The following is a 24018-nucleotide window of genomic DNA, read 5'->3' as shown; positions in this document are numbered from 1 at the left end:
CCCTTTCCCAGTTATCATAAGGAAAACTTTAAATTATCCCTTGCAATGTCCACTTGATAACGAACGTCTGGTTCGGAGGCTTGCAGTTTCCCAGCTCTGATTTACCCCATGTAGGCCTAAACGTTTAGGGAAAATCGTGAAAGTTTATTGTGAATTCCTAATGGCCTTTTTCCGTTTCCCAGTAATCATAAAGACAGCTCTTCTTACACCTGAGAGTATCTTCCCAATAACGGCTGTCAAGCTGAGAAACCTGGATTTCCCGGGCTCTGATTTGTTCCATTTTGAACTGTAGGGAAATTGTTGCAGAAATGAGGAACATTGGGGGCGATTCTCCCAAAAACGTTCCATGTGCTGAATTGGCGGGAAACTGGTGTAAATCAAGATTGTTTTTTTCAGTGGGAGCTCAAACTCGAATCTCCCACACTCTGTGCAATGCAGAGGTCACAACTGTGAATATCATGAAACGTTTAGGGGGTGGGGCCGATTCACACCAGAGGCTGACAGTTCCTGACTTCTGCCCATGCACAGTGGCCCCAAACTGTCAGCCTGCAGTTTGCTGGCCAGCTCGATCGCTGGTCAGCCACGGGACACTTGCAGTGCTGCCCCTTCGCCGCCAGCCCTGACCCTCTCTCGGAGTACCTCGATCTTCCCCGGATCCCCGGCCCCACGGGAGGCAGACACCCCATCCATGGAGGCAACCTAGGCCCTGCCCCTTGGCACTGCCCCATACCCGGTGCTTAGTGCCAAGGTGTCCCCTGGGCACGGGCACTTTGCCCATTAGGCAGTGCCATGAACACAGGCTGGCCCTGCCACAGTGCCCATAGTAAGAAATCTCACAACACCAGGTTAAAGTCCAAAAGGTTTATTTGGTAGCAAATACCAAAAGCTTTCGGAGCGCTGCTCCTTCGTCAGATGGAGTTGAAATGTGCTCTCAAACAGTGCACAGAGACACAAAAAATCAAGTTACAGAATACTGATTAGAATGCGAATCCCTACAGCCAGCCAGGTCTTAAAGGTGCAGACAATGTGGGTGGAGGGAGCATTAAACACAGGTTAAAGAGATGTGTATTGTCTCCAGACAGAACAGCTAGTGAGATTCTGCAAGTCCAGGGGGCAAGCTGATAATGTGACATAAATCCAACATCCCGGTTTAGGCCATCCTCATGTGTGCGGAAATTGGCTATTAGTTTCTGCTCAGCGACTCTGCGCTGTCGTGTGTCGTGAAGGCCGCCTTGGAGAACGCTTACCTGGAGATCAGAGGCTGAATGCCCTTAACTGCTGAAGTGATCCCCCACAGGAAGAGAACAGTCTTGCCTGGTGATTGTCGAGCGGTGTTCATTCATCCGCTGTCGTAGCGTCTGCATGGTTTCCCCAATGTACCCAGTGCCCATACCCAGGGGGTAACCACCCGAAGCCACCCAACCTCCTGATGGGTCCCAATTGCACTCCTCCCTTCACTCCAGCGGGGTCGCCTGTTAGTTCCCTGAAACTGGGAAGCTAGTCTGAACGGCGCCGGCGTGAAATTGCACTGACGGGAGTGGGAGATGCTAGCGGGTTCGGAGACTTCAGTCCCGGGCTCGCTAATAACATTAAAATAAGATTAAAGACAGATTAAAATCTCGTACCTGCTGTCCCCACCGTGCCGGATATCTGGCACTTGGAGATGCGTGCATGTCGGGAATGCATGCGTGAATCCCACAAATCGGCCCACAAGCGATTCTCCCAGCCCACCGAGCTAAAAGCTTAGAGCGTTGGGATGGGAGAATCGCCCCCAATAATTTTTACCATATCACAGAACAGATTGAGAGGTCAGAAAATCTTTGATAACAATGAGAATATCTAGAGGTGTTCACACAATTGAACATTAATCTGAAGAATGTCTCTGAGGCTTAATCCAAAATTACTGATTAGTTTCCAAATGGTAGTTAAAGAGAGCACATTATTCTACTGAAAGAATAATCCCTTAATTCAGGGGTTTTCTTTAATCCAATGTAAAAATTAAGATGAATATATTTTCCATTTCCCAAAACTAGGTTGTTGGAAACAAGAAACATTATTAACCATGAATTATAATTATTGTTAAACAGGTTAAATGAACTGTGAATGTTTACTGGTTTCATATTTCACTTAGTAAAGTAGCTCCTTGTTCTGTTTCCTGTTGCCATCATTGCAGAACGGTTATCAAACACAATTAATGAATATTTCTGTACTGCTCCTGAAACATAGTTAATGATTACGGAAATACACTATAACAAAGAGATGGGTATTCTTTGAGTTCTCTGTCTGAAGGCAGGTTTGAAACACGGCTGAATTGTCTCCGGTACGGGTAAGGCAAGGAGTGAGGTCCCGAATTTACCCCAGATACAATGAGGATCGAACCCCATGTTGCTGACACAATATGGCCCACAATCTGACCAATTGAGCCAACCAGTTCCCCAGTAGCATGGGTGACCAGGTAACAGCCTGATAGCATAGCAGAAATGTCCATGTACAAAGCTGTTGGTATTCCGATGTTCACACTGTATGAAAGAGAACCTGTTGAAGATGAGATACAGTCACAGCGAGACTCCTGAACTATTACAAGCTCTCCATCTGCCATTCATATCCAATATTCAATTTACAATTTCTGCAGCAGATTGGGAACACCGACTAGTTCACAGACTGATGGGCCCGAAAATTGTCTGTCATGTAACCATGCTCCTTGCAGACTGCCAGTGAGATGTCCATGTTAAGGGGAGGTTGGAAAGCATTAACCATCAGAGAGAAAACATCACCTTTATAAAATCAACAAGTTATCAACATATTCAAGTTGAGTCATGATCTAAGAATTTAATTGAAAATTGTTGATTGTCAAACGAGGTTTCCAATAACTTAATTTTAATTCCTGCACAAACCTTGACTGACACTGTAAAGTAAGTCTAACAATTCAGCAAAGACTGTGTTTTAATGCAACTGACATGTCTCTCTGTTCTAATTGAAGATCTTCAACAGAAACACAAGGAGACACTCAGGGAACAAACTGAAAGACTGAGAGTGAACACTATCCTCATAAAGGAGAAGGTTAAGATTTTCCAGCTGGTTGATCGATACGCTGAGCTGACGGTTATTTCCGCTGTTCGAGATCGGACTCTTGTAGAACATGAACTGCTGGCAAGAGGCCGAGACCATGAAGAATGGAGAAAGAAACATCTCCGGAAAGAACTGGAGAAAATCCGAATAGATCAATTATTTCAGAGCAGCATTTTGCGCAAATTTACATTTTTCAGAAAAAAATCTGGGAGTTCAGCAGCAGTGAGCGGAGTTCCGGGAATTGGAAAAACAACAATGGTACAAAAGATTGTTTATGACTGGGCCACTGGGAAAATATACCCACACTTTCAATTTGTTTTCAGTTTTAAATTCCGGGATTTGAACACTATTAACTGTAGAATAAACCTAAGGAATTTGATACTGTTTTTCTATCCTTACTTTGGAAATATTCTGGGAGAGCTCTGCAAGAACCCAGAGGGATTGCTGATTATATTCGATGGTTTGGATGAATTCAAGGACAGTATTGATTTTGCCGACAATCGGAGGAATACAGAACCTCAGTCCATGTGCACAGATCCTGAATGCTGGTGTGAAGTGTCTGACATTGTGTACAGTTTAATACAGCACAAGCTGCTCCCAGGATGTTCAGTGCTAGTGACCAGCCGCCCCACTGCATTACGTTTATTGGAAAAGGCTGTCATCAGTGTCTGGGCTGAAATCCTGGGATTTGTAGGTGATGAACGGAAGGAATATTTCAACAAGTTTTTTGAAGATCAGGCGGTGGCAGCGGCTGTTTTCAAACACGTGGAGGAGAACGAGATCCTGTACACCATGTGTTACAACCCTTCCTACTGCTGGATCCTCGGTCTGTCACTGGGTCCCTTCTTTATACAAAGAAAGAGGAAACGGCAGCAAGTTCCCAAGACCATCACCCAACTATATTCCTACTATATTTACAACATTCTGAAAAACCATGGCCGAGAGATTGAAAACCCCCGTGATGTGTTACTGAAGCTTGGTGAGATGGCCTTCACAGGAGTCTCCGAGAAGAAGATTGTGTTTAGAGATGAAGATTTGATTGAGTACAATCTACAACCTTCCCAGTTCCTGTCTGGGTTCCTGATGGAACTTTTGGAGAGAGATGATTCTGCCCAGAGTGTGGTTTACACATTCCCACACCTCACCATTCAAGAGTTTGTAGCTGCACTCACACCATTCCTGACTCCAGATCCCAGGGAGATCGGGAAACTCCTCAGTGAAGCCCACAGCGAAGAAGATGGGCGATTTGAGATATTTCTCCGTTTTGTTGCTGGTCTCTCCTCCCCACAGTCAGCTCGACCCCTGGAGGAGATTCTGGGTCCATTTCTTCATCAAACAACCTGCCGAGTGATTGACTGGGTGAAGGAGAGGGTTGAAGGACAGATTGGAGACACAAAGAACAAAGAACAAAGAACAATACAGCACAGGAACAGGCCCTTCGGCCCTCCAAGCCCGCGCCGCTCCCCGGTCCAGGATTGAATCCTGAATCCAGGATCCCCGCCCAATTTCCCAGCCTATCTACATACCAATATCCTATCCACCGAGCTGTCCCTCACAGCTACGATGCTTTGTTTATTACAACCTATTAACTTACCCCCACCCCCCCCCCCCCATTCCAGACCATGTGATCTCCAGGGAGAGGCGAAAACCCAGAGTGAAAAACCCCAGGGCCAATATGGGGAAAAAAAAAATCTGGGAAATTCCTCTCCGACCCCCTGAGGCGATCGAAACGAGTCCAGGAGATCACAATGGCCCTGATCGGAAAATGTTTCCCAACCCGTCATTTCCACTTCCACGAACACCATATGAATTCCCTGCCCCCGAGACAGGTTCCCAACTATCCGCAGTCTCGCTCTGTACTGGCACCAGCAAGATGATCATAGAATGAAGCCTTGAAACGAGAAACAAGGAACAATTAGCCCGCGCCGCTCCCTGGTCCAAACTAGACCACTCTTTTGTATCCCTCCATTCCCACTCCGTTCATATAGCTGTCTAGATAAGTCTTAAACGTTCCCAGTGTGTCCGCCTCCACCACCTTGCCCGGCAACACATTCCAGGCCCCCACGACCCTCTGTGTGAAATATGTCCTTCTGATATCTGTGTTAAACTTCCCCACTTCACCTTGAACCTATGACCCCTCGTGAACGTCACCACCGACCCGGGGAAAAGCTTCCCACCGTTCACCCTATCTATGCCTTTCATAATTTTATACACCTCTATTAAGTCTCCCCTCATCCTCCGTCTTTCCAAGGAGAACAACCCCAGTTTCCCCAATCGCTCCTCATAACCAAGCCCCTCCATACCAGGCAACATCCTGGTAAACCTCCTCTGTACTCTCTCCAAAGCCTCCACGTCCTTCTGGTAGTGTGGCGACCAGAACTGGACGCAGTATTCCAAATGCGGCCGAACCAACGTTCTATACATCTGCAACATCAGACCCCAACTTTTATACTCTATGCCCCGTCCTATAAAGGCAAGCATGCCATATGCCTTCTTCACCACCTTCTCCACCTGTGACGTCACCTTCAATGATCTGTGGACTTGCACACCCAGGTCCCTCTGCGTCTCTACACCCTTTATGGTTCTTCCATTTATCGTGTAGCTCCTCCCTACATTATTCCCACCAAAATGCATCACTTCGCATTTATCAGGATTGAACTCCATCTGCCATTTCCTTGCCCAAATTTCCAGCCTATCTATATCCTTCTGTAGCCTCTGACAATGTTCCTCACTATCTGCAAGTCCTGCCAGTTTTGTGTCGTCCGCAAACTTACTGATCACCCCAGTTACTCCTTCTTCCAGATCATTTATATAAATCACAAACAGCAGAGGTCCCAATACAGAGCCCTGCGGTACACCACTAGTCAGTGGCCTCCAGCCGGAAAAAGACCCTTCCACTACCACCCTCTGTCTTCTATACAGACAGACAGAATCTGGGACAAGGAAGCTCCTAAACACATTCCACTACCTATTTGAGTCTCAGAATAAAGCACTGGCTCGGAACACAGTGGGATCTATGGAAACACTTTCATTTAGCGGACTGCGACTGACCCCGATTGACTGTGCGGTCCTGTCTCATGTCATTGGACTCTGTGATACAATAAAACACCTCGATCTACAGCAATGCTACATTCAGTGTGAAGGGCTCCAGCGGCTGGGACCCGTTCTACACAAATGTCAGGAGTTGAGGTAACTGTTTGGTCTCAAAGCGGATATTTTCATTGTTGAGAAGCCATTTCCTTTGTTCTAATAAAACAGAGGCATGTTCATTCGAGGACGTCAAGAGAGAAACAATGTCCAATTGACACAGAGAAAGTGTGGGAGAATGGCACAAAGTAATAATGCTCATTTGAGAGCAGATGCTGATATGATGGGCCGATTAGCCTCCTTCTGAACCTGTAATAAATCTATGATTCTCCGATAAAACTACATCATTTCAAGAAGGCAGATTCTCGTGGAATAGGCGTGGGCAATAAATGTTGGCAAAACCAGCGATGCCCACGTTCCATGAATGAATAAAAACATTATTGGGAAGAGTTTTAAATAATTAGAGCTGTAAAGGCCTCCCTCCAAAATGTGAAAAAGGATCTTTCCCTCTCCCAGCAGAAACCATCTGATTATGTACGATGCTATACAGAAATTAGTTTCTGTTGTTCGATACAGCTTACAGTTTGTGGCTAATTATTATCAGTTATTTTACTGCGCTCTACCTCTGTTATGTATTACAGTAGGTGTGTGTTATATTGGGACAATGTCCCTTTATAAGTCACGTGATCACTGGTAACATCATCAGTTCGGGTTGCTTTCTGAATCACTGCATTGCGCTGCCTCCACTGGCAGCCTCTGTGAACTCCGTCTTGTTTCTTGGATTAACTGGTTGTTACTGAAACTCAGTGATTCTATTATTCATTGTGGGCCTCTGAATAGAAGCAACCATTCTTTTAACCTCTATAACTCTTACAACGTCGTCAACCTTCAATTAAAATGCGGGGAAAGTTTAATGTGAAACCAGGCAGGCAGGCAGCTTTGTTTAACATGAAATGAAATTAAAGTTTTGGCCATTTCTTAGCCACAAGCACAGAAACACCAATTAAACTTAAACTCATGAGTTATTGTCTAATGCCCACAAAAATAAACTATTACATAACAGAAAAGCCCAAGATGCTGTGTTCTTTATTAACTGCTACCTACACTTGCCTGCTAACGGCAATGATCACTGTACATACGCCCAGTCCCTCTGCTCCTGCAATCCGTTAACAATTCTAACGATTATTTTATATTGCTTGCTCATATGACTCAGATTGCATCAGATGACTCTTGAATATCCATGTGCACCGCATCAACAGCAGAACAACCATTGAACTTTTCTGTTGCATCTTCCAATTCACAACAGTATAAATCCAGTCGCAAATGGCAATTTTTTTTAACCAAAAAATGAACTCAGTTTTCTTCTGTGTCACTATTAGATTTACCATTTCCCTTTTGAACTAAACGTGGGCCGGCTCAGAGTAGCTGAATGATCAAGTCCCCTCCGACCCTCGGCTAAGTTTAGCACTACTGCTCCAGGCTGGAGCCGCAGATTTGACGAAAATGAATTAACCCACTCTTTTAGGTTGGGGTTGCTGGCTCCCGGACCTCTCTTCATCCACTCCAACAAACTGAGATAGCTGGGAATTGAATCTGTATCAACTGCTTGGAAAGCAACTATGCTCACTATTATATCACCATCATTGCATTTAGATATTTCTGTGGTGTAGGTGCACTCACAGTGCTGTGAGAAAAAGAGTCCCAGGACATTTGACCCAGTCATTGTGAAGGAACGGCGATATACTTCCAAGTCAGGATGGTGTGTATTTTTGAAAGAAACTTCCAGGTGGTGATGTTTCCATTTATCTGCTGCCCTTGTCCTTCTTGGGATAGAAATCACAAGTTTGGAAGGTCCTGTGTAACGGGCCATTGGGAGTTGTTGCACTGCATCTTGTAGATGGTACACACTGCTAGCTCTGTACCTCTGGTGGATGGAATGAATGTTGAAGGTGGTGGGTGGAGAACCAGTCAACAAGCAGAGTTATCCCGGATGGTGGCGAGCTTTCTGAATCTTGAGCTGCACTCATGCAGACAAGTGGATGGTATTCAATCAAATTCCTGTCATGTGTCTTGTAGATGGTGGAAATGTATTTGGGAGTCAGGAGGTGAGTTACTCTGCGCAGAGTTCCTGGCCTTTAATCTTCTCTAAAAGCCACAGTATTGATATGTCTAGTCTGTTTCTGTTCAATGGTGGCATCCAAGATGCTGATAGTCAGGATTCAGGTGATGATAATCCCATTGAATGTAAAGGGAGATGATTGTATTAATTCTTGGTGGAGATGGGCATCGCCTGGCACTTGTCAGCCTTTCTTGAATATTATTCAAGCCTTGCTAAATATAGGCACGTCCTGCATTACTATCTTGAGGAGCCGAGAATGGTGCTGAACGTTGTGCAGACATCAGCAAACATCTCCACTTCTGACTTTATGATGGATGAAATTTAATTGATGAAGCAGCTGAAGATGGTTGGGACGAGGGCACTCTCCTGAGAAATTCCTGCTGTAATATCCTGGAGATGAGATGACCCTCTCTTCACCCACTCCGACAAACTGAGATAGCTGGGAATTAAACGTATCAACTGCTTGGAAAGCAACTATGCTCACTATTATATCATCATTGCATTTAGGGACACCTGTGGTGTAGGTGCACCCACAGTGCTGTGAGAAAGAGAGTCCCAGGATTTTGACCCAGTCACTGTGAAGGAATGATAAATTTCCAAGTCAGGATGGTGTGTATCTTGAAAGGAAACTTCCAGGTGGTGATGTTTACATTCATCTGCTGCCCTTGTCCTTCCAGGGATAGAAATTCCAAGTTTGGAAGGTGCTGTGTAACGAGCCATGGTGAGTTGTTGCACTGCATCTTGTAGATGGCCCAACAACCACAACTATCTTCCTTTGTGCTGGTGTTACTCCAACAGGCAGAGTGGTTTTTCTCTGGTTCCTTTTTGCGACATGTGGTCGTATTCTGTCTTAATGTCAAGGGCAGACACTCTTCCCCCTCATCCTGAGTTCAGCTCTGCTGTCCGTGTTTGCATCAAGCCTGTCATGAGGTAAAGGACTGAGTGACCCTGAGTCAGCACAAGCTCAGAGTCAGCGAGCAGGTCATTGCTAATTAAGTGCCACTTGTTAATCTCGTTAGCCTTCCATTATTCTGTGGTGATCGAGAGTCGACTGATGGGGTGGTAAATGGACAGATTGGATTTGTTCTCTCCTTTTTATTTACTGTCATATCTGGGCAATTTCCCACTATTTTGGGTAAACATCAGTATGGGTTGTAGCTCTACTGGAACAGCTTGGCTCGGAACAAAACAACTTCTGGAGCAGTAATCTTCAGTACAATTACTGGAATATTATCAAGACCTATGATCTTTGCAGTATCCATTACCTTTAGCTATTTCTTGACATCATGTGGAGTGAATCGAATGAGCTGATGACATATCTATAATGCTGGGGACATCTGGATGGTTCAGCCACTGAAGTTAGTTGCTAATATTTGAGCCATATCTTTTGCACTGATGTGCTATTCTCCTCCGATCAGAGGATAGGATATTTGTGGAGCCTCCTCCTTCTGTTGTTTCATCGTGCACTACCATTCATAACTAAATGTGGCAGGACTGCAGAGCTTAGATCTAGAAACATAGAAACATAGAAAACGACAGCACAAAACAGGCCCTTCGGCCCCACAAGTTGTGCCGAACACATCCGTACCTTTTAGGCCTACCTATAACTCCCCATCCTATTATGTCCCATGGACTCATCCAGGAGTCTCTGAAAGGACCCGCTTTAGTTTGCCTCCACCACCATTGACGGCAGCCGATTCCACTCGCCCACCACCCTCTGTGTGAAAAACTTCCTCCTAACATTTCCCCTGTACCTACCCCTCAGCACCTTAAACCTGTGTCCTCTCGTAGCAGCCATTTGCAGGCTGGGAAAAAGCCTCTGAGAGTCCACCCGATCTATGACTGTCAACATCTTATATACATCTATTAGGTCTTCTCTCATCCTACGTCTCTCCAAGGAGAAAAGACCGAGCTCCCTCAGCCTATACTCATAAGGCATGCCACTCAATCCGGGCAACATCCTTGTAAATCTCCTCTGCACCCTTTCAATCTTTTCCACATCCTTCCTGTAATGAGGCGACCAGAACTTAGCACATTACTCCAAGTGGGGTCTGACGAGGGTCTTATATAGCTGCATCATTATCCCCGGACTCCAAAACTCAATCCCTCGATTGATAAAGGCCAGCACACCATTTGCCTTCTTAACCAGCTCCTCCATCTGCGGGGCCGATTTTAGAGTCCTATGGACCCGGACCCCAAGTTCCTTCTGATCTGAGGAAACCAGAATTTCCTGGATGAGGAAACATGCTGCTGGAAAATCTCAGTGATATGAAACAGGATTTTTTGATCCTTTTCCTATGTGAGGATCTACTGGAAGAGGGAACTCCTGGTAATTCCCGGAGACAGAACACTAGCCATACCTGCGAAAATGTAGAGCTTGTTTAATATAGAATGTAGCGGGAGACACTCCTCCCATATAAACTAATCAAACAGAAATATTTCAACTTTCTAATGGGAGAATAATCTTTCCTTGTTGTATAAAATCAAAGGGATGGACGTTAAAGCAACAATTAGCACAGTTTCAAACAATAACTCACCCTGAGATATTATACAGATGTTATAATGTCAATAGTTAAGAAGCACAGGGAATCCAGAGGGATCCACTCTCACAGCTTTATCATATAACCCTCAGTAAAATGTACAATTCTCATTAAATCCTGGATTTATGTCACATCAGAAATGGTTTCATTTTCCGGAAACTTCGCAGGGTCAGTCAGATTCAGGAGGGTATTTCTGATGATCAGGAAATGAGACCAGAATGTGGGACATGTTTATAAATTACTTGCTTGTTCACAGGATGTGGTCATCACCTCCTCTAGGGGCCATTAGCAGTGGGAAATAAATGCTGGTCTAGCCAGCGACAACCATATCTCATAGGCAATTAAACAAAATATACATTTTGAGAGGTGTTAAAGTGGATTCCCCCACGAGGCAAACCAGTGAGAGTGAATTGTTCATCATTTTTCAATGCTGACTATTGCCGTTTCCATTCAACAGAAAGGGTTTGATATTATCTGATTTAATATTGTCACATTTATTAGTGCCAAAGCATACCGTACATAGGGAAGGAAAGGAAAGAGTCCAGAATGTAGTGTTACAGTCATCGCTAGGGTGTAGAGAAAGATCAACTTGGGTGAGGTTTAGTATCGTAATTTGAATCAGTTCACCACTGGTGCTAAGTTTCTGACACAAAAATAGATCCAGCTATTTTTTCTGCTGAACATTAATCTGAATTTAATGTGTTTCTCACTTTCTCCATTTAGTCTGGGTGGCAATAGAGTGCGAGATTCAGGAGTTAAACTAGTGTCTGCGGCTCTGAGGAATCCAGAATGTAAAATACAGAAACTGCAGTAAGTATCAGACTATGTGAGATTGCGTGAATAATCAGTGGATGTCTGACACTGTAAATTATCAGTGTCAGTAATAGTGCCATTAATAACCATTCCACATCATTCCTGTCAGTATTCGTGTTAAACACCACGGATTCACTCTGATTCCTGAAATTTTTATCTCTCTGATCTCCAGTTTGGAGAGTAACAGCCTCAGATATTCTCACCGCTGCTCTCAGTACAAACCAGTCAGTGATGTGTCTGAAACTGAGTTACAATAAACTGCGAGATTCAGGAGTGAAAGGTTTAACTAATCATTTATAATTATTCTCAAAACCATTCATGAGAATAAACATGATGGAGAAAACAATTAAATGTTTATAGAATTACCAGATATGGCTGGTCGCATGTTCAATTTAGTTTAATTTGTCATTCAGATTACAGATGTTTATGTCTGTCGGCTTCTCAGTTTGATTAAACATAGAAAACTGCTGTATATTGGTAAGGCAGATTACAAACTACATTGAATTCTGATGAGTTTTATGCCGAGGGATCCACTCTCAAATTCCCCGAGCCAAGCTGTTCCAGGATAGCTACAACACTGGATCTACCGGACAATGTGGAAAAAAGCAGGGCAAATCCAATCTGATGAATTGCCACTCCATCAGCCTGCTCTTGATCATCAGAAAAGTGGCTCATGAGCATCACTTCAGGAGTTCCTGAGGGTGATGTCCAAAGCCCAACCACCTTCAATTGCTTTATGAATGACCATCCTTCCAGTATAATGTCAGAAATGAGGATGCTCACGAATGATTGCTCAATGTTCAGTACTTTTGACAATTCCTCAGAGACTGAAGCAGTCCATGTCCATAAACAGCTAGATCTGAACAAAACAGAAAATGCTGGAAGGCTCAGCATGTCTGACAGCTTCTGTGGAAAGAGAACAGCTCACCCTTCGAATCTGGATGACTCTTCGACAGAGCTACCGTCTTAAGGTCTGAAGAACGTTCAGGCTGAACCTGATAAATAGCAAATAATTTTCACTGCACAAATGCCAAGCAAGGACCATCTCCAACAGAAGGGAATCTAACGAAATTCCCTTTACATTTAATGGCAGCACCATCGCTGAATCCTCGACCATCAATATCCTGGGTGGTGGGGGCGCACTGGGACCATTGAACAGACACTGAACTGTAAACACTATGGCTCCAAGGGTAGATCACAGTCTGGGAATTCGGAGATGAGGAACTCGCCTCCTGTCTCCCAAATCTTTGTCCACCATCTCCAAGGCACAAGTCAGCAGTGTGATGGAATCCGCTCATCTTGCTGGATTGACTGCAGGTTCAAAAACACTGAAGAAGCTCATCCATGGAAAAGGAGCCCACTGGATCAGCTGGCCATTCACCAAATTAAACATTGACTGTCTCCACCACTGACGCACAGTGGCAGTATTTTACCACATACAAGGTGGAATGTAACATCTCACCAAGGTTCCTGAGCCAGCATCATCCAAACAGTACTATCCATCACCGAGATGGACAAGGATATAAGAAGGATGGAACTCGAACCAGCTTCAGATTTCTTTCCAAACCACACACCATTCTGACTTGGAATATATTGCTTTTCCATCACTGATGCGGGATCATAATCCCGAATGTCCCTTCCTGACGGTTTTGTACCAGATGTTCTGCAGAATTTAAGACGAAGGCTCACTACCTCCTTCTCAAGGGCAATTGAGGATGGGCTGCAAGTGTTTGCATTGCCAGTGATACCATCATCCCATGAAAGAATTAATAAAGACAAGCGCTACCCACTGAAGGGATGGGTAATTGTGCCCGTGTGTAACCCAAACAGTCACAGAAGAGAGAGAAAACAGCTGCGACAGCACAACTTGCGTGACCATTGCACAGGCCAGAGAAATTCTAAAGATAGATCTGGTGGAACTATTCAATATACTCAGCGAGGGTCTCAAATGTCCTGGTGTTGTGCTGTGCGCTATACAACCTGGAGTTAGATTGGAGAAGCTTTGCACAAAGTGTGATGCAATACAATCTTGACCTGGTGCTTCATGATGAGGAACCCCATGGATCACAGGCCAGGGACATGGGATATGTGTCAGGGAGGATGGAGATTCAGTAATGCAGATATAATTTCTACGAACCTTAACTCACACAGCCATTCAGTGTAATAAATCTTCACCATCTGCAGCACTGTTGCTGTTCCTGTGAATGTTTTATAATTTCCCTGGAGCCGTCACTACATGAAACAAAGGCACTGGAATCGTATTGACCTCATTCAGTGCTGTATTTCCCATCTCACATTCCCAGTGAACTGTTAAAGACACAGTGATATGGTGAAGGATTTTGTTAGTGGTGCTCTATCTCTGAATTTACTGAAAATACATACAGAACAAAGTGACCAGTAACAACAAAGTATAACCCTGTGAAACCCAAGGAAATAACCCCACCATGACAACCACCACCATCCCTGCACTTTCCCCTGAGCCACAGGCAGGGTATTTATCTCTCTCCTCTCCTCTGAGAATTTCGATGACCGTGGCCTTTGTCCTCGGATTTCCTGAGTCCTGGAAGGATCCGGCCAATTGCGGGTCGTCTGCACAGATGCTGGAGTTGTCTCTATCATCAGAGCTTCGTAAGGTGCTTGTGTCACAGTCGGAGCAGAAGAGGACCCACTGCCCACACCATGGGCATCCTGAGAGGAGCTCCAAATGCTGCAGGCAGCCACTCTGACATCCATTCAGGGCAAACCGGACCCTCCCTGTTCAGCTGGGAAGTCCTGACAGTTGCACCAGACACATTTTCCCACTCCTCCCGCAGCCCGTGTTCCACAGAGCTCATGGAGGTGGTGAGAACATGTAGGTTCATGTGTATTTCCTGTGGGTGATAGGCTGGATGTGACTCTCCATGAAGGTCACCAATCTCTCTGTGGAGGATGCTATTTGTGCTCATACCTGAGACATGGTAACAGTGCTGGCCTGGATTGACTCCTCCATCCTGTGTGTATGGATACACAGAGCCTTTCGAAATTCCACCGGATGTTTAAATACCCTTCGCTGCAGCTCCAGTATCTGCTGCATCGTTAAAGACTCCATTCACATTTCACCTTCCACAAGCTGGCTCTGCCCTCTCCCCTCTAGAGTGTGAGTGAACTCAGCTAATGCTCCCTCCATCAGCTGCTCGGGTTTGTGTGTGCTGTCCTGTGCTGCCAGATTGTAACCCCTTTGCTACTCGTGTGAGACATTCTCTGCTCTAGCAGGCGTTATGGGGAATAATATGACAATCCATCCTCCGACGACCCCTTCTCATCCTCAGAGGTGCACACCTGTTGCTCACTCACCGCAGCAGTTGATTTGTGAGAGAGTGAAGAATGTTAGAGGGTAATGCACATTCCAACATGTCCTGCAGACTGTTCCGAATCCAGAGCTCCATGTGACCAATGATGAGCACCAAGTAATGGACTCAGCAGCAGAGTCTCTCCTGTGTCCATCCATTCACTCACTCTCTCTGGATCGACAACCCATCTCACCATCAGCGATTGCCCACCGAGCCTCCAGGTATCCCAGCTCCAAAACTTCATCTTCCATATGGTGCACGTGGGAATCCTCTGCTCTTCCCTTTCACCATCATCCTTTTTGTCATTTGATCACTCCGGCACTGCCATTTTGTTCTTTCCTTGTCACCCGCCCATCCCCAGCTCCCTGTCACTTAAAACAATTTAATTCACTGCTATTTCCAATTTCTAAGTTTCACTAATTGAACTGAAACTCAATCTGTTTCTCTCTTCACAGGTGCTGCCTGACCTGATGAGAGTTTCCAACATATTTTATTTATATTCCAGATTTACAGCATCAATATAATTTTGACTTCTGTATGAACTGTAGTTGTGTTTCTTGAATGTCCCGCGCTGTACATTATTATTGTTCATGATCTTATTCTTAAAAACACTGTGGATTTACCCTGATTCCTTTTTATTTTTCTCTCTCTCTGATCTCCAGTCTCGATGATAATGATCTCTCAGATTCTTGTGCCGAGGACCTGGCCTCTGCTCTCAGTACAAACCGCTCACTGACAGATCTCGATCTGGGTTTCAATAAACTGGGAGATTCAGGAGTGAAACTGCTGTCTGTGGCTCTCAGGAATCCGGACTGTAAAATACAGAAACTGCAGTAAGTAGCCGACTGTGTGAGATTGTGTTTATAATAACTGAATATTCAACAATATATTTTTACCACTGATATTTGACTAAAAAACACTGCCCATTACTATTGGCGTCAGTTATGAATAAGGAAAATTGCTTTTCCTCTGACTCCTGTTGCTTCCCTCTCTGATCCCTGAGCAATGGGATGTCAGTCCCACAAATCCTTATGTTCAGGGAGTAGGGGAATAATGTTATGGTGCACCCTCTGAGGTCCCCTCCTCCTCATCAGATGCGCATGGCTCTCCCCGGACACAGCATCCATTGATTTGTGAAAGTGGGGAGAGTGAATACATGACAGTCAATGGACGACAGGACATGGTGGTGGAGTCGCACTGTTAGTGACAGATGGTAGTACAGTCGCGAGAGGTGAACTTCGTTCCAATGATCAAGATGCAAAATCAGTTTCGGTAGAGATAAGAATTAATCTTAATAGTTAAAAGGTCACTTGTGGGAATCATTTCTAGGCCCCTAACAATATTCAGAAACTCCGACACAGGACACAGGAATGGGCTCTTGTAAAAAACATACTGCAATAATCACGGGCTGTTTTAATCTTCATATACAAAGAAAAACAAAGAACGACACAACACAGCAACAGGCCCTTCGGCCCAGCAAGCCATTGGTGACTCCTAATCCTTATTCAGACCCAGTACTTACTGCCCATACGTGGTTTCTATTCCTCTGTTCCTCTCTTGTTCATCTATCTATTAAGATACACCTTGAATATTGGCAATGTGCCTGCTTCCACCACGAACATTGGCAGTGCATTCCAGGCACCCCCACCCTCTGTGTGAAAACGGACCCCATACATCTCCCCTAAACATTGCCCCTCTCACCTTCATCCTGTGCCTTATTGCAGTTGACCATTTGACAATGGGAAAAAGTCTCTGAATATCCACCAGTTCGAGGCGTCTCATAATTGTGTATACCTCTATCAGGTCACCCTTCCGAATCCCTTTTTGTAGTGAAAACAATCCGTGATTATCCAACCTCTTCTCGTACCTTAACCCTCCTTGATCAGGCAACATTCAGGTCAAACTTCTTTGCACCTCTCCAAAGCATCCACATCCTTCTGAGAGTGTGGCGAACAGAACAGCAAGCAATATTCCAAATGTGGCCTGAGGAAGGTTTCATACTATTGTTACATAACTTGCCAACTTTTATACTCGATGCTGTGGTCGATGAAGACAAGCATGCTGTTTGCCTTCTTGACCACCTCATCCACGTGTCTTGCCACTTTCAGGGATCTGTGCACTTGTACGCACAGATCCCTCTGTAGGTCAATGCTCTGATGGGTTCTGCCATTTACTGTATAATTCGCTTCTGAATTTAGGTCTTTTGCATGAATCAGATTATCAAAATCATAGAAATCAGCATAGAAACCCTACAGTACAGAAAGAGGCCATTCGGCCCATCGAGTCTGCACCGACCACAATCCCACCCAGGCCCTACCCCATATCCTACCTGCTAATCCCTCTAATCTACACATCCCAGGACATTAAGGGGCAATTTTAGCATGGCCAATCAACCTAACCCGCACACCTTTGGACTGTGGGAGGAAACCGGAGCACCCGGAGGAAACCCACGCAAACACGAGGAGAATGTGCAAACTCCACACAGACAGTGACCCAAGCGGGAATCGAACCCAGGTCCCTGGAGCTGTGAAGCAGCAGTGCTAACCACTGTGCTACCGTGCCGCCGTTGAATAGAAAATTAATTCAGAGAATGTATTCAAGCAATTTCCTGGAGAAGCACATTCCAGTGTCAAAGACAAAACAAGTTGTTTTAGACATGGTGATGTGCAAATGTGTGATGTTTCCAACAAAATACATTCCTTTCATTTGAAAAACAGCAGCAGAAGTGTTCCAGCCGTTGCTAATTCAAGGACTCTATTAGATTAAGCGAAGATGTGGCACCGTGGTTAGCACTGCTGCCTCACAGCGTAAAGGACTCGGGTTCATTCCAGCTTTGGACGACTGTCTGTGTGGAGTTTGCACGTTCTCCTTGTTTCTGTGTGGGTTTTCTCTGGGTGCTCTTGCTTCCTCCCACAGTCCACAAAATGTGCATGTTAGGTGGATTTGCCATGCTAAATTGCCACTTAGTGTCCAAGATGTGTTCCTTAGGGGGATTAGCTGCGTAAATATGTGGGGTTATGGGAAAAAGGGCAGTTGCAGATCTGTTAGTCTGACATTGATACTCCAGTAATCTATAATAAAGGAAGTGATAACAGAACACTGAAGAATTAATGGCAGGATTAGACAGGGCCAACATGGATTTACAAAAGGCTGGCATTGTGACACAAGGGTTAGCACAGCTGTATCACTGCGCCAGGGACCGAGATTCAATTCCAGCCTTGGGTGACCGTCGGTGTGGAGTTTGTACATTCTTCCCGCGTCCGCCTGTGTTTCCTCTGGGTGCTCTGGTTCCCACCCACACTCTAAAGATGTGCTGGGTAGCTGGATTGGCCATGGTAAAATTGCCCTTAGTGTCCAAAGATGTGTAAGTTAGGTGGGTTAGCTCGAGTAAATTTGTGATATTTTGGGGAGCGGACCTTGGTAAAATACCCAGTCAGATTATCTCGATGGGCCGAATGACCTCCTCCTACACTAAGGATTCTATAGTTGCTAGATTCAAACACAAGCGGTTATTAAAGAAAATTGGAGCACATGGAATTGTGTGTAATATACCAGCATGGATTGAGAACTGGTTAGTGGACAGAAACAAGGAGTTGGAATAAATGGGTTATTTTTGGGTTGATAGACTCTAACTAGTGGAGTACCGCAGGGATCAGTGTTTGAGTCTCAACTGTTCACAATTTGTAGCAATGTTATGGATGTGGGGATCGAATATAATATTTCCAAATGTGCGATTAATAGAAAACTAGGTGGAAATCTGAACTGTGAGCAGAATGCAAAGATGTTTGAACGGGATGTGGAGAGGCTCAGGGAGTGACCAAAGGTTTGCCAGGAAGACTACAGTGCGTAAAAATGTGACGTTATCCAATTTTCCAGAAAAAAAAACAGAAATTAAGACAACTCCAAAGTTATTTTGATTTCTTGTTGATGAGGCACTGAAAGCGAAGATGAGAGAAGTTAAGATAACAAATAGTATGTTAGCCATTATGCTAAGATGATTTGAGTTGAGGAAAAAGATTTCTTACTGCAATTATATGCAACCTTTCTAAGACTACACCTGGAGTATTGTGTACAGTTTTGGTCTCCTGACCGAAGGAAAGATGTACTTGGCATGTAAAAACTGTCCATTAGAACAGATCCAAGGACAGCTAGGGTTGTCCTATGAGGAACAAAAAAAAACTTTATTCTCAGGCCTTTAGAAGAATGACAGCTGGTCTTTTTCAAGCAGACACTATTTTACGGGGTTCAATAGGCCAGATGCAGAAACGTTGCTGGAGGGTCTGAAACCTGGGACACAGTCTGAGAATAATGGTTTCCATTAGAATGCTGGTGAATTTTGGAATTTTTTCCCCAGAGAGCTGAGGGGTACAGTCATTTATTTTGTGCAGGACTGAGCTGGATATATTTTTTCTGATTAAAAACATCGAGAAATGCAGAGATAATGTTGGAGGTGGTGTTGAAGTAAAAGATCAGCCATGATCACATTGAATGTTGGCGTGAGTTTGAAGGACGGAATGACTGACTTCTGCTCCTGTTTGTTCATGTTTTTTTTAATTGCAATAGAAATGAAATGTAAGAGTATGGAAGTTTTGCTGCAGTTTTACACAGCCTTCGTCAGAACGCAACTGGAGAAATGTGTATCATGTTGGGCTCTTTACATAAGAAAGGATAGAATTGTATTAGAACAAGTTCAGAGAAAGTTCACTCGACGGATTCCGGGGATAGAGCGGTTTATTTATAGAGCAATGTCTATAAAGTTCAGAAGATTAAAAGGTGATCGCATTGAGACAAATTATATCCTGAGGAGACGAGGCAGGATGGTTGCTGAGAGGCTTTTTCTTCTTGCAAAGAGACTAGAACAAGGGGATGAATTTTAAAATGTAATTGTCAGTCCCTTAAGACTGAGAGGAGGAGAAATGTATTTCTTAGATGCTCGCGAGTGAGGGAATTCCATTCCCTGGAGACTTATGGAGGCAGAGTCATTGAATATATTCAAAGCTGAGTTAGGAATGATTTCGGATTGAGAAGCAAATCAAGGGTTACAGAGGAGCGAGCGGGAAAATAATTGTGCCGTGATGGAGTATGCTCGAGGGGGTGAATGGCCTTCTGCTGCTCCTGGTTATTTTGTTCTTATCCCAATACATCCTTCAGACTGCTCTCTATGACCAGTGATGATACACAAGCTCTATGTTTTGTCCTCAACAGACGCTCTTCTGTGCCCATTCATTAGGCCACCCACTCAACCCATCTCACCAGCAGTAATTACCCACTATGCCCCCAGGCCTTCCTGATCCAGCACTTTAACTAACATTGGTGTAAGGATGGCAATATCTGGATGTCTCCACTCTTCTTCACTCATTCCCTGATGATGTTGAGGGGCTTCGAGGGTCACATTCACCCCTTGGTCCACACGTTGGACAACCCTGGGCTTGTGCATGTGTTTGATGAGTGAGTAACAATTTATGTGCTTGGACATAAATTGGGCTGTCCAACGTGTGGACCAAGGGGTGAATGTGACCCTCGAAGCCCCGCAATGCGAACCCCGGAGCGAGTTTCCAAAATCTCAGTCACACAGCTCAGTTTGAATGGACGAATCTGCATGGAGCTGCACCTTCAATCCCATCCCGTTTCCTTCCCATGTTTGCCATTGATATTTTTTTGATCCAATCTGCAGCAAATGTGGGAGAGAAACAATTTGTGATTGATGAGGATTAAACTCTAATAATCATCTTTAGTTATTACACATTATTGTGCTCATATTTCAGTTTAGTTTTTAATTGCAATTTCTGCTGTGCCAAACATTATCATTATGAAATTGACTCATCGGCCCCTTGAGTGAGAAAAACATTGACATGTGTTTGCCCAGTGTATATGTTGGTCAGCCCGGCTCTAGCCTATGCTGGTGTCAGCCTAACGGACATGTCTCTGACAGTCGATGCTGCTGCCTTTGCATTGCCAGTGTCTGGGTGGAGATGTTCTTTCTACAATTTCACACCCATCCTTATTCACATATCAGGCTGTGCTGTACTCACCTTGTTTGAAAACATCAGGACATTGATCCTTTTCCTCACTGCAACCACGACAGAAACCTGCTGACCTCCCAGCAATCTCCATCCAGACTGGCTTGCAGTGATGGGATAACCACCTCCCATCCTGAGAGAACAGGACCTCCCTCCGAGCGCGAGCAGCCGGGGGAATCCACTCCAGGGGGAATTAGTGATTGGGCAGCAACCCTTGCTCTCTTTCTGTCACTTCAGCCCCTCATTCAGTAAGCAGAGCTCCCTCACTGCCCCCTCCAGAGCTGCTGTGTTTGAAAGTGCTGCTGTTTGCCTTTGGAGATGGTGCTAGCATTGCCTGAAATACATGGGGCAGAGTGCGAACGCAGTCCCCCACCACCACAAATTCTGCAGTCGAATATCCGGAATTGGGACATCGCAGGGGTCAGCACACGCAGAGAGTCATGTGATAGCCTTATCCTGGGAGATAAGCCTGCCTGATCATTGACTCTCCTTGCCAGGTAAGTACTAAACCTTATGGAGTGCGTAAGGTCTGTGAAAATAAACCTCCCTGTTAAGTTACAGCAACCCATGTGTTTTCATTCAACATGGTTCTGACTACAGCCTCGTAAAATCGCCTTCACCTCAATTCCAGACCTGAACCAGACACTGTGTAAAACAAATAGGCTTTCCTCGCATCACATTGGCTTCTTTTACAAATCACTTTAAAGCTTGTTCTTGATCCTTGTCCGAGCAGCAACATTTTTTGCGACCTGTTCTGTCCAGCACCCTGACTACCTGGAACATTTCTATCAAATCTCCTCTTAGCATTCTTCCCTCCAAGAAGAACAGTCAAAACCTCCTCAATTGAACGTCGTGGCTGAAATTTCACATCCCTGTAACCAATCTTGTAATCCACGTCAGCACTCACTCCAATGTGTTCAAAGCCTTCCTAAAGTATGACACGCTGAAGTGAGATCTAACTAATGTCTTTTACAGGTTCAGCACAGCCTCCTTGCTCGAGTACTCTATGCCCGTATTGACAATCTTAAAATCCCAGCTGACTACTGGACAGTCAGGTCTAAGAGCAGAACACTGGGTCAGTCGAACATAACTTATTTTTTTACAATACACGAACATCTTTGCTAAAAATAACTATAATGCACCACTACTGCACCCCATCTAACTTCACAGATGTCTACAGATCTGTTAGGATGACACAAGTTACAAAATAGATCTTATGCTCACATGTTTTCAGAAATTAGACAATCAATGTAAACCAACAAGGCACCTGTGGTCAGATACACCACTGTCTGAAACTAAGTCACAGATTCCATCCAAAGTAACTTCAGTGGATTCTTCTTCAAATCCCCCCAGATGTTTGTCACACTGTGAAAAAACTAATCTCACTGGGTCTCTTGCTTCCACACGAGTGTTTCTAACCTCCACTCGAGAAAAAAAAGCAGCTTTCTTTTCACAAACAAAGATGCCTTTTCACAAACCAGATGCCTTCACCAAGAATCCCCCTCCAATAGTTCAATGTTTCCTTTCATTATTCCTTCATATTCAGCCATGCCAACAGGCACCAGTGCCTCATAAGTTCTATGAAGGTGTCACCAACTTTAGGATTATATCAGATGTCTGGATTCTCGTGAGTAAACTTTAACCTGTTCACACCTCGCAGCTCTGTCTTTAACTGGGAGTCTCTCTGTGCTCCTCTCTTTTACTTCGGGAGCAGTAGCTTGTTCAGGTTCAGGTTTTTTTGTCATTTTGACTGCTGTCTTCCTGGCACTCCTCTTTTCCTCCTTGGTTTCTGACAGCAATTCATCTTCTGGTTCCTGCTTTCTGAATCCCTGCACTACCCTGCCTCTACTGGCAGCCTCTGTGAACACTGTCTTGTTTCTTGGGTTAACTGGATGCAACTGAAACTCAGTGCTCCTATCATTCATTGTGGGCCTCTGAATATAAGCAGCCATTGTTTTAACCTCTATAGTTCTTACAACGTCATAAACCTTAAATTAAAATGCAGGGACAGTTTAAAGTGAAACCAAAAACCCGCAAGCAGGCAGCTTTGTTCAACATGAAGTGAAATTAAAGTTTTGGCCCTTTCTTAGTACAGAAACAGACATTAAACTTAAACTCATGAATTATTATCTGATGCCCAAAAACATAAACTATTTCATTGCAGTAAAGCCCAAGATGCTGTATTCTTTATTAACTGCTATCTACACTTACCCTGCCAACGGCAATGATCACTGTACATATACGTTCAGTCCCTCTGATCCTGCACTCCATTAACAATTCTACCGATTACTTTATATTGCTTCCATGTTATTGCATGTTACCAGAAAGTATCATCTCACACGTCTCTGCATTGAACTTAATCTGCCACCTATCTGCGCACTCCACCAAGGTCCGTATTTCATTCCCAAGCTCTCCTCCTCACAGTTTCCGATGCCTCAAACTTTTTTGTGATCAACCAACTTTGAAATTTTCCTCGCGACTGCAAAGACCTAGATCATTCATATATATCAGGGAAAAGCAAGGATCCCAATACTGACCGCTAGGGTTCTCCAAAATCGGCATCCTCCAGCCTTAAAAATATCCATTACTCTTTGTTCATCCAATGTTATATCCACGTTGCTACTTTCCCATTTATTTTATGAGCGTCTGCCTCAAGTCTGTTGTGTCACTGCATCAGATGACTCTTGAATATCCATGTATACCACATCAACAGCGGAACCACCATTGGCCAGTTCTGTAGCTTCTTCTAATTCACAGCAATATACAGCCAGTCGCAAACGGCAATTATTTTACCAACTGATGATTTCAGTTTCCTCTGTGTCTCTATTAGATTCACCATTTCCCTTTTGAACTTAGCGAGGGCCGGCGCAGAGTAGCTGAATGATCAACTGACCCTCCGACCCTCAGCTATGTTTCACACGACTGCTTCAGTTTGGAGCCGCAGACTTGACTAAATTGGATTGACCAACTCTTTTCATAGAAACCATAGAAATCATAGACACCCTACAGTGCAGAAGGAAGCCATTCGGCCCATCGAGTCT

General features: G+C 44.5%; 1 protein-coding gene and 1 non-coding gene across 2 annotated transcripts in view; one reads left to right on the top strand and one right to left on the bottom strand.

The window, feature by feature from the left end:
• Positions 1–24018, top strand: part of LOC144482179 (NACHT, LRR and PYD domains-containing protein 3-like) — an 82026-nt gene that overhangs the window by 29598 nt on the left and 28410 nt on the right. The window contains 4 exon segments of the mRNA XM_078201385.1: positions 2981–4463; positions 5992–6258; positions 11539–11625; positions 15620–15790. Coding sequence (XP_078057511.1) covers positions 2981–4463; positions 5992–6258; positions 11539–11625; positions 15620–15790 — 2008 coding nt within the window.
• On the bottom strand, positions 21322–21482 carry LOC144482180 (U1 spliceosomal RNA). Its single transcript, XR_013495889.1, has one exon. It is a non-coding gene; the product is annotated as a U1 spliceosomal RNA (small nuclear RNA).

Source organism: Mustelus asterias (assembly GCF_964213995.1).
Source record: "Mustelus asterias chromosome 26 unlocalized genomic scaffold, sMusAst1.hap1.1 SUPER_26_unloc_9, whole genome shotgun sequence".
NCBI lineage: Eukaryota > Metazoa > Chordata > Chondrichthyes > Carcharhiniformes > Triakidae > Mustelus > Mustelus asterias.
The sequence above is the reverse complement of the archived record's forward strand: the minus strand, read 5'-3'. Positions and strand labels throughout refer to the sequence as shown.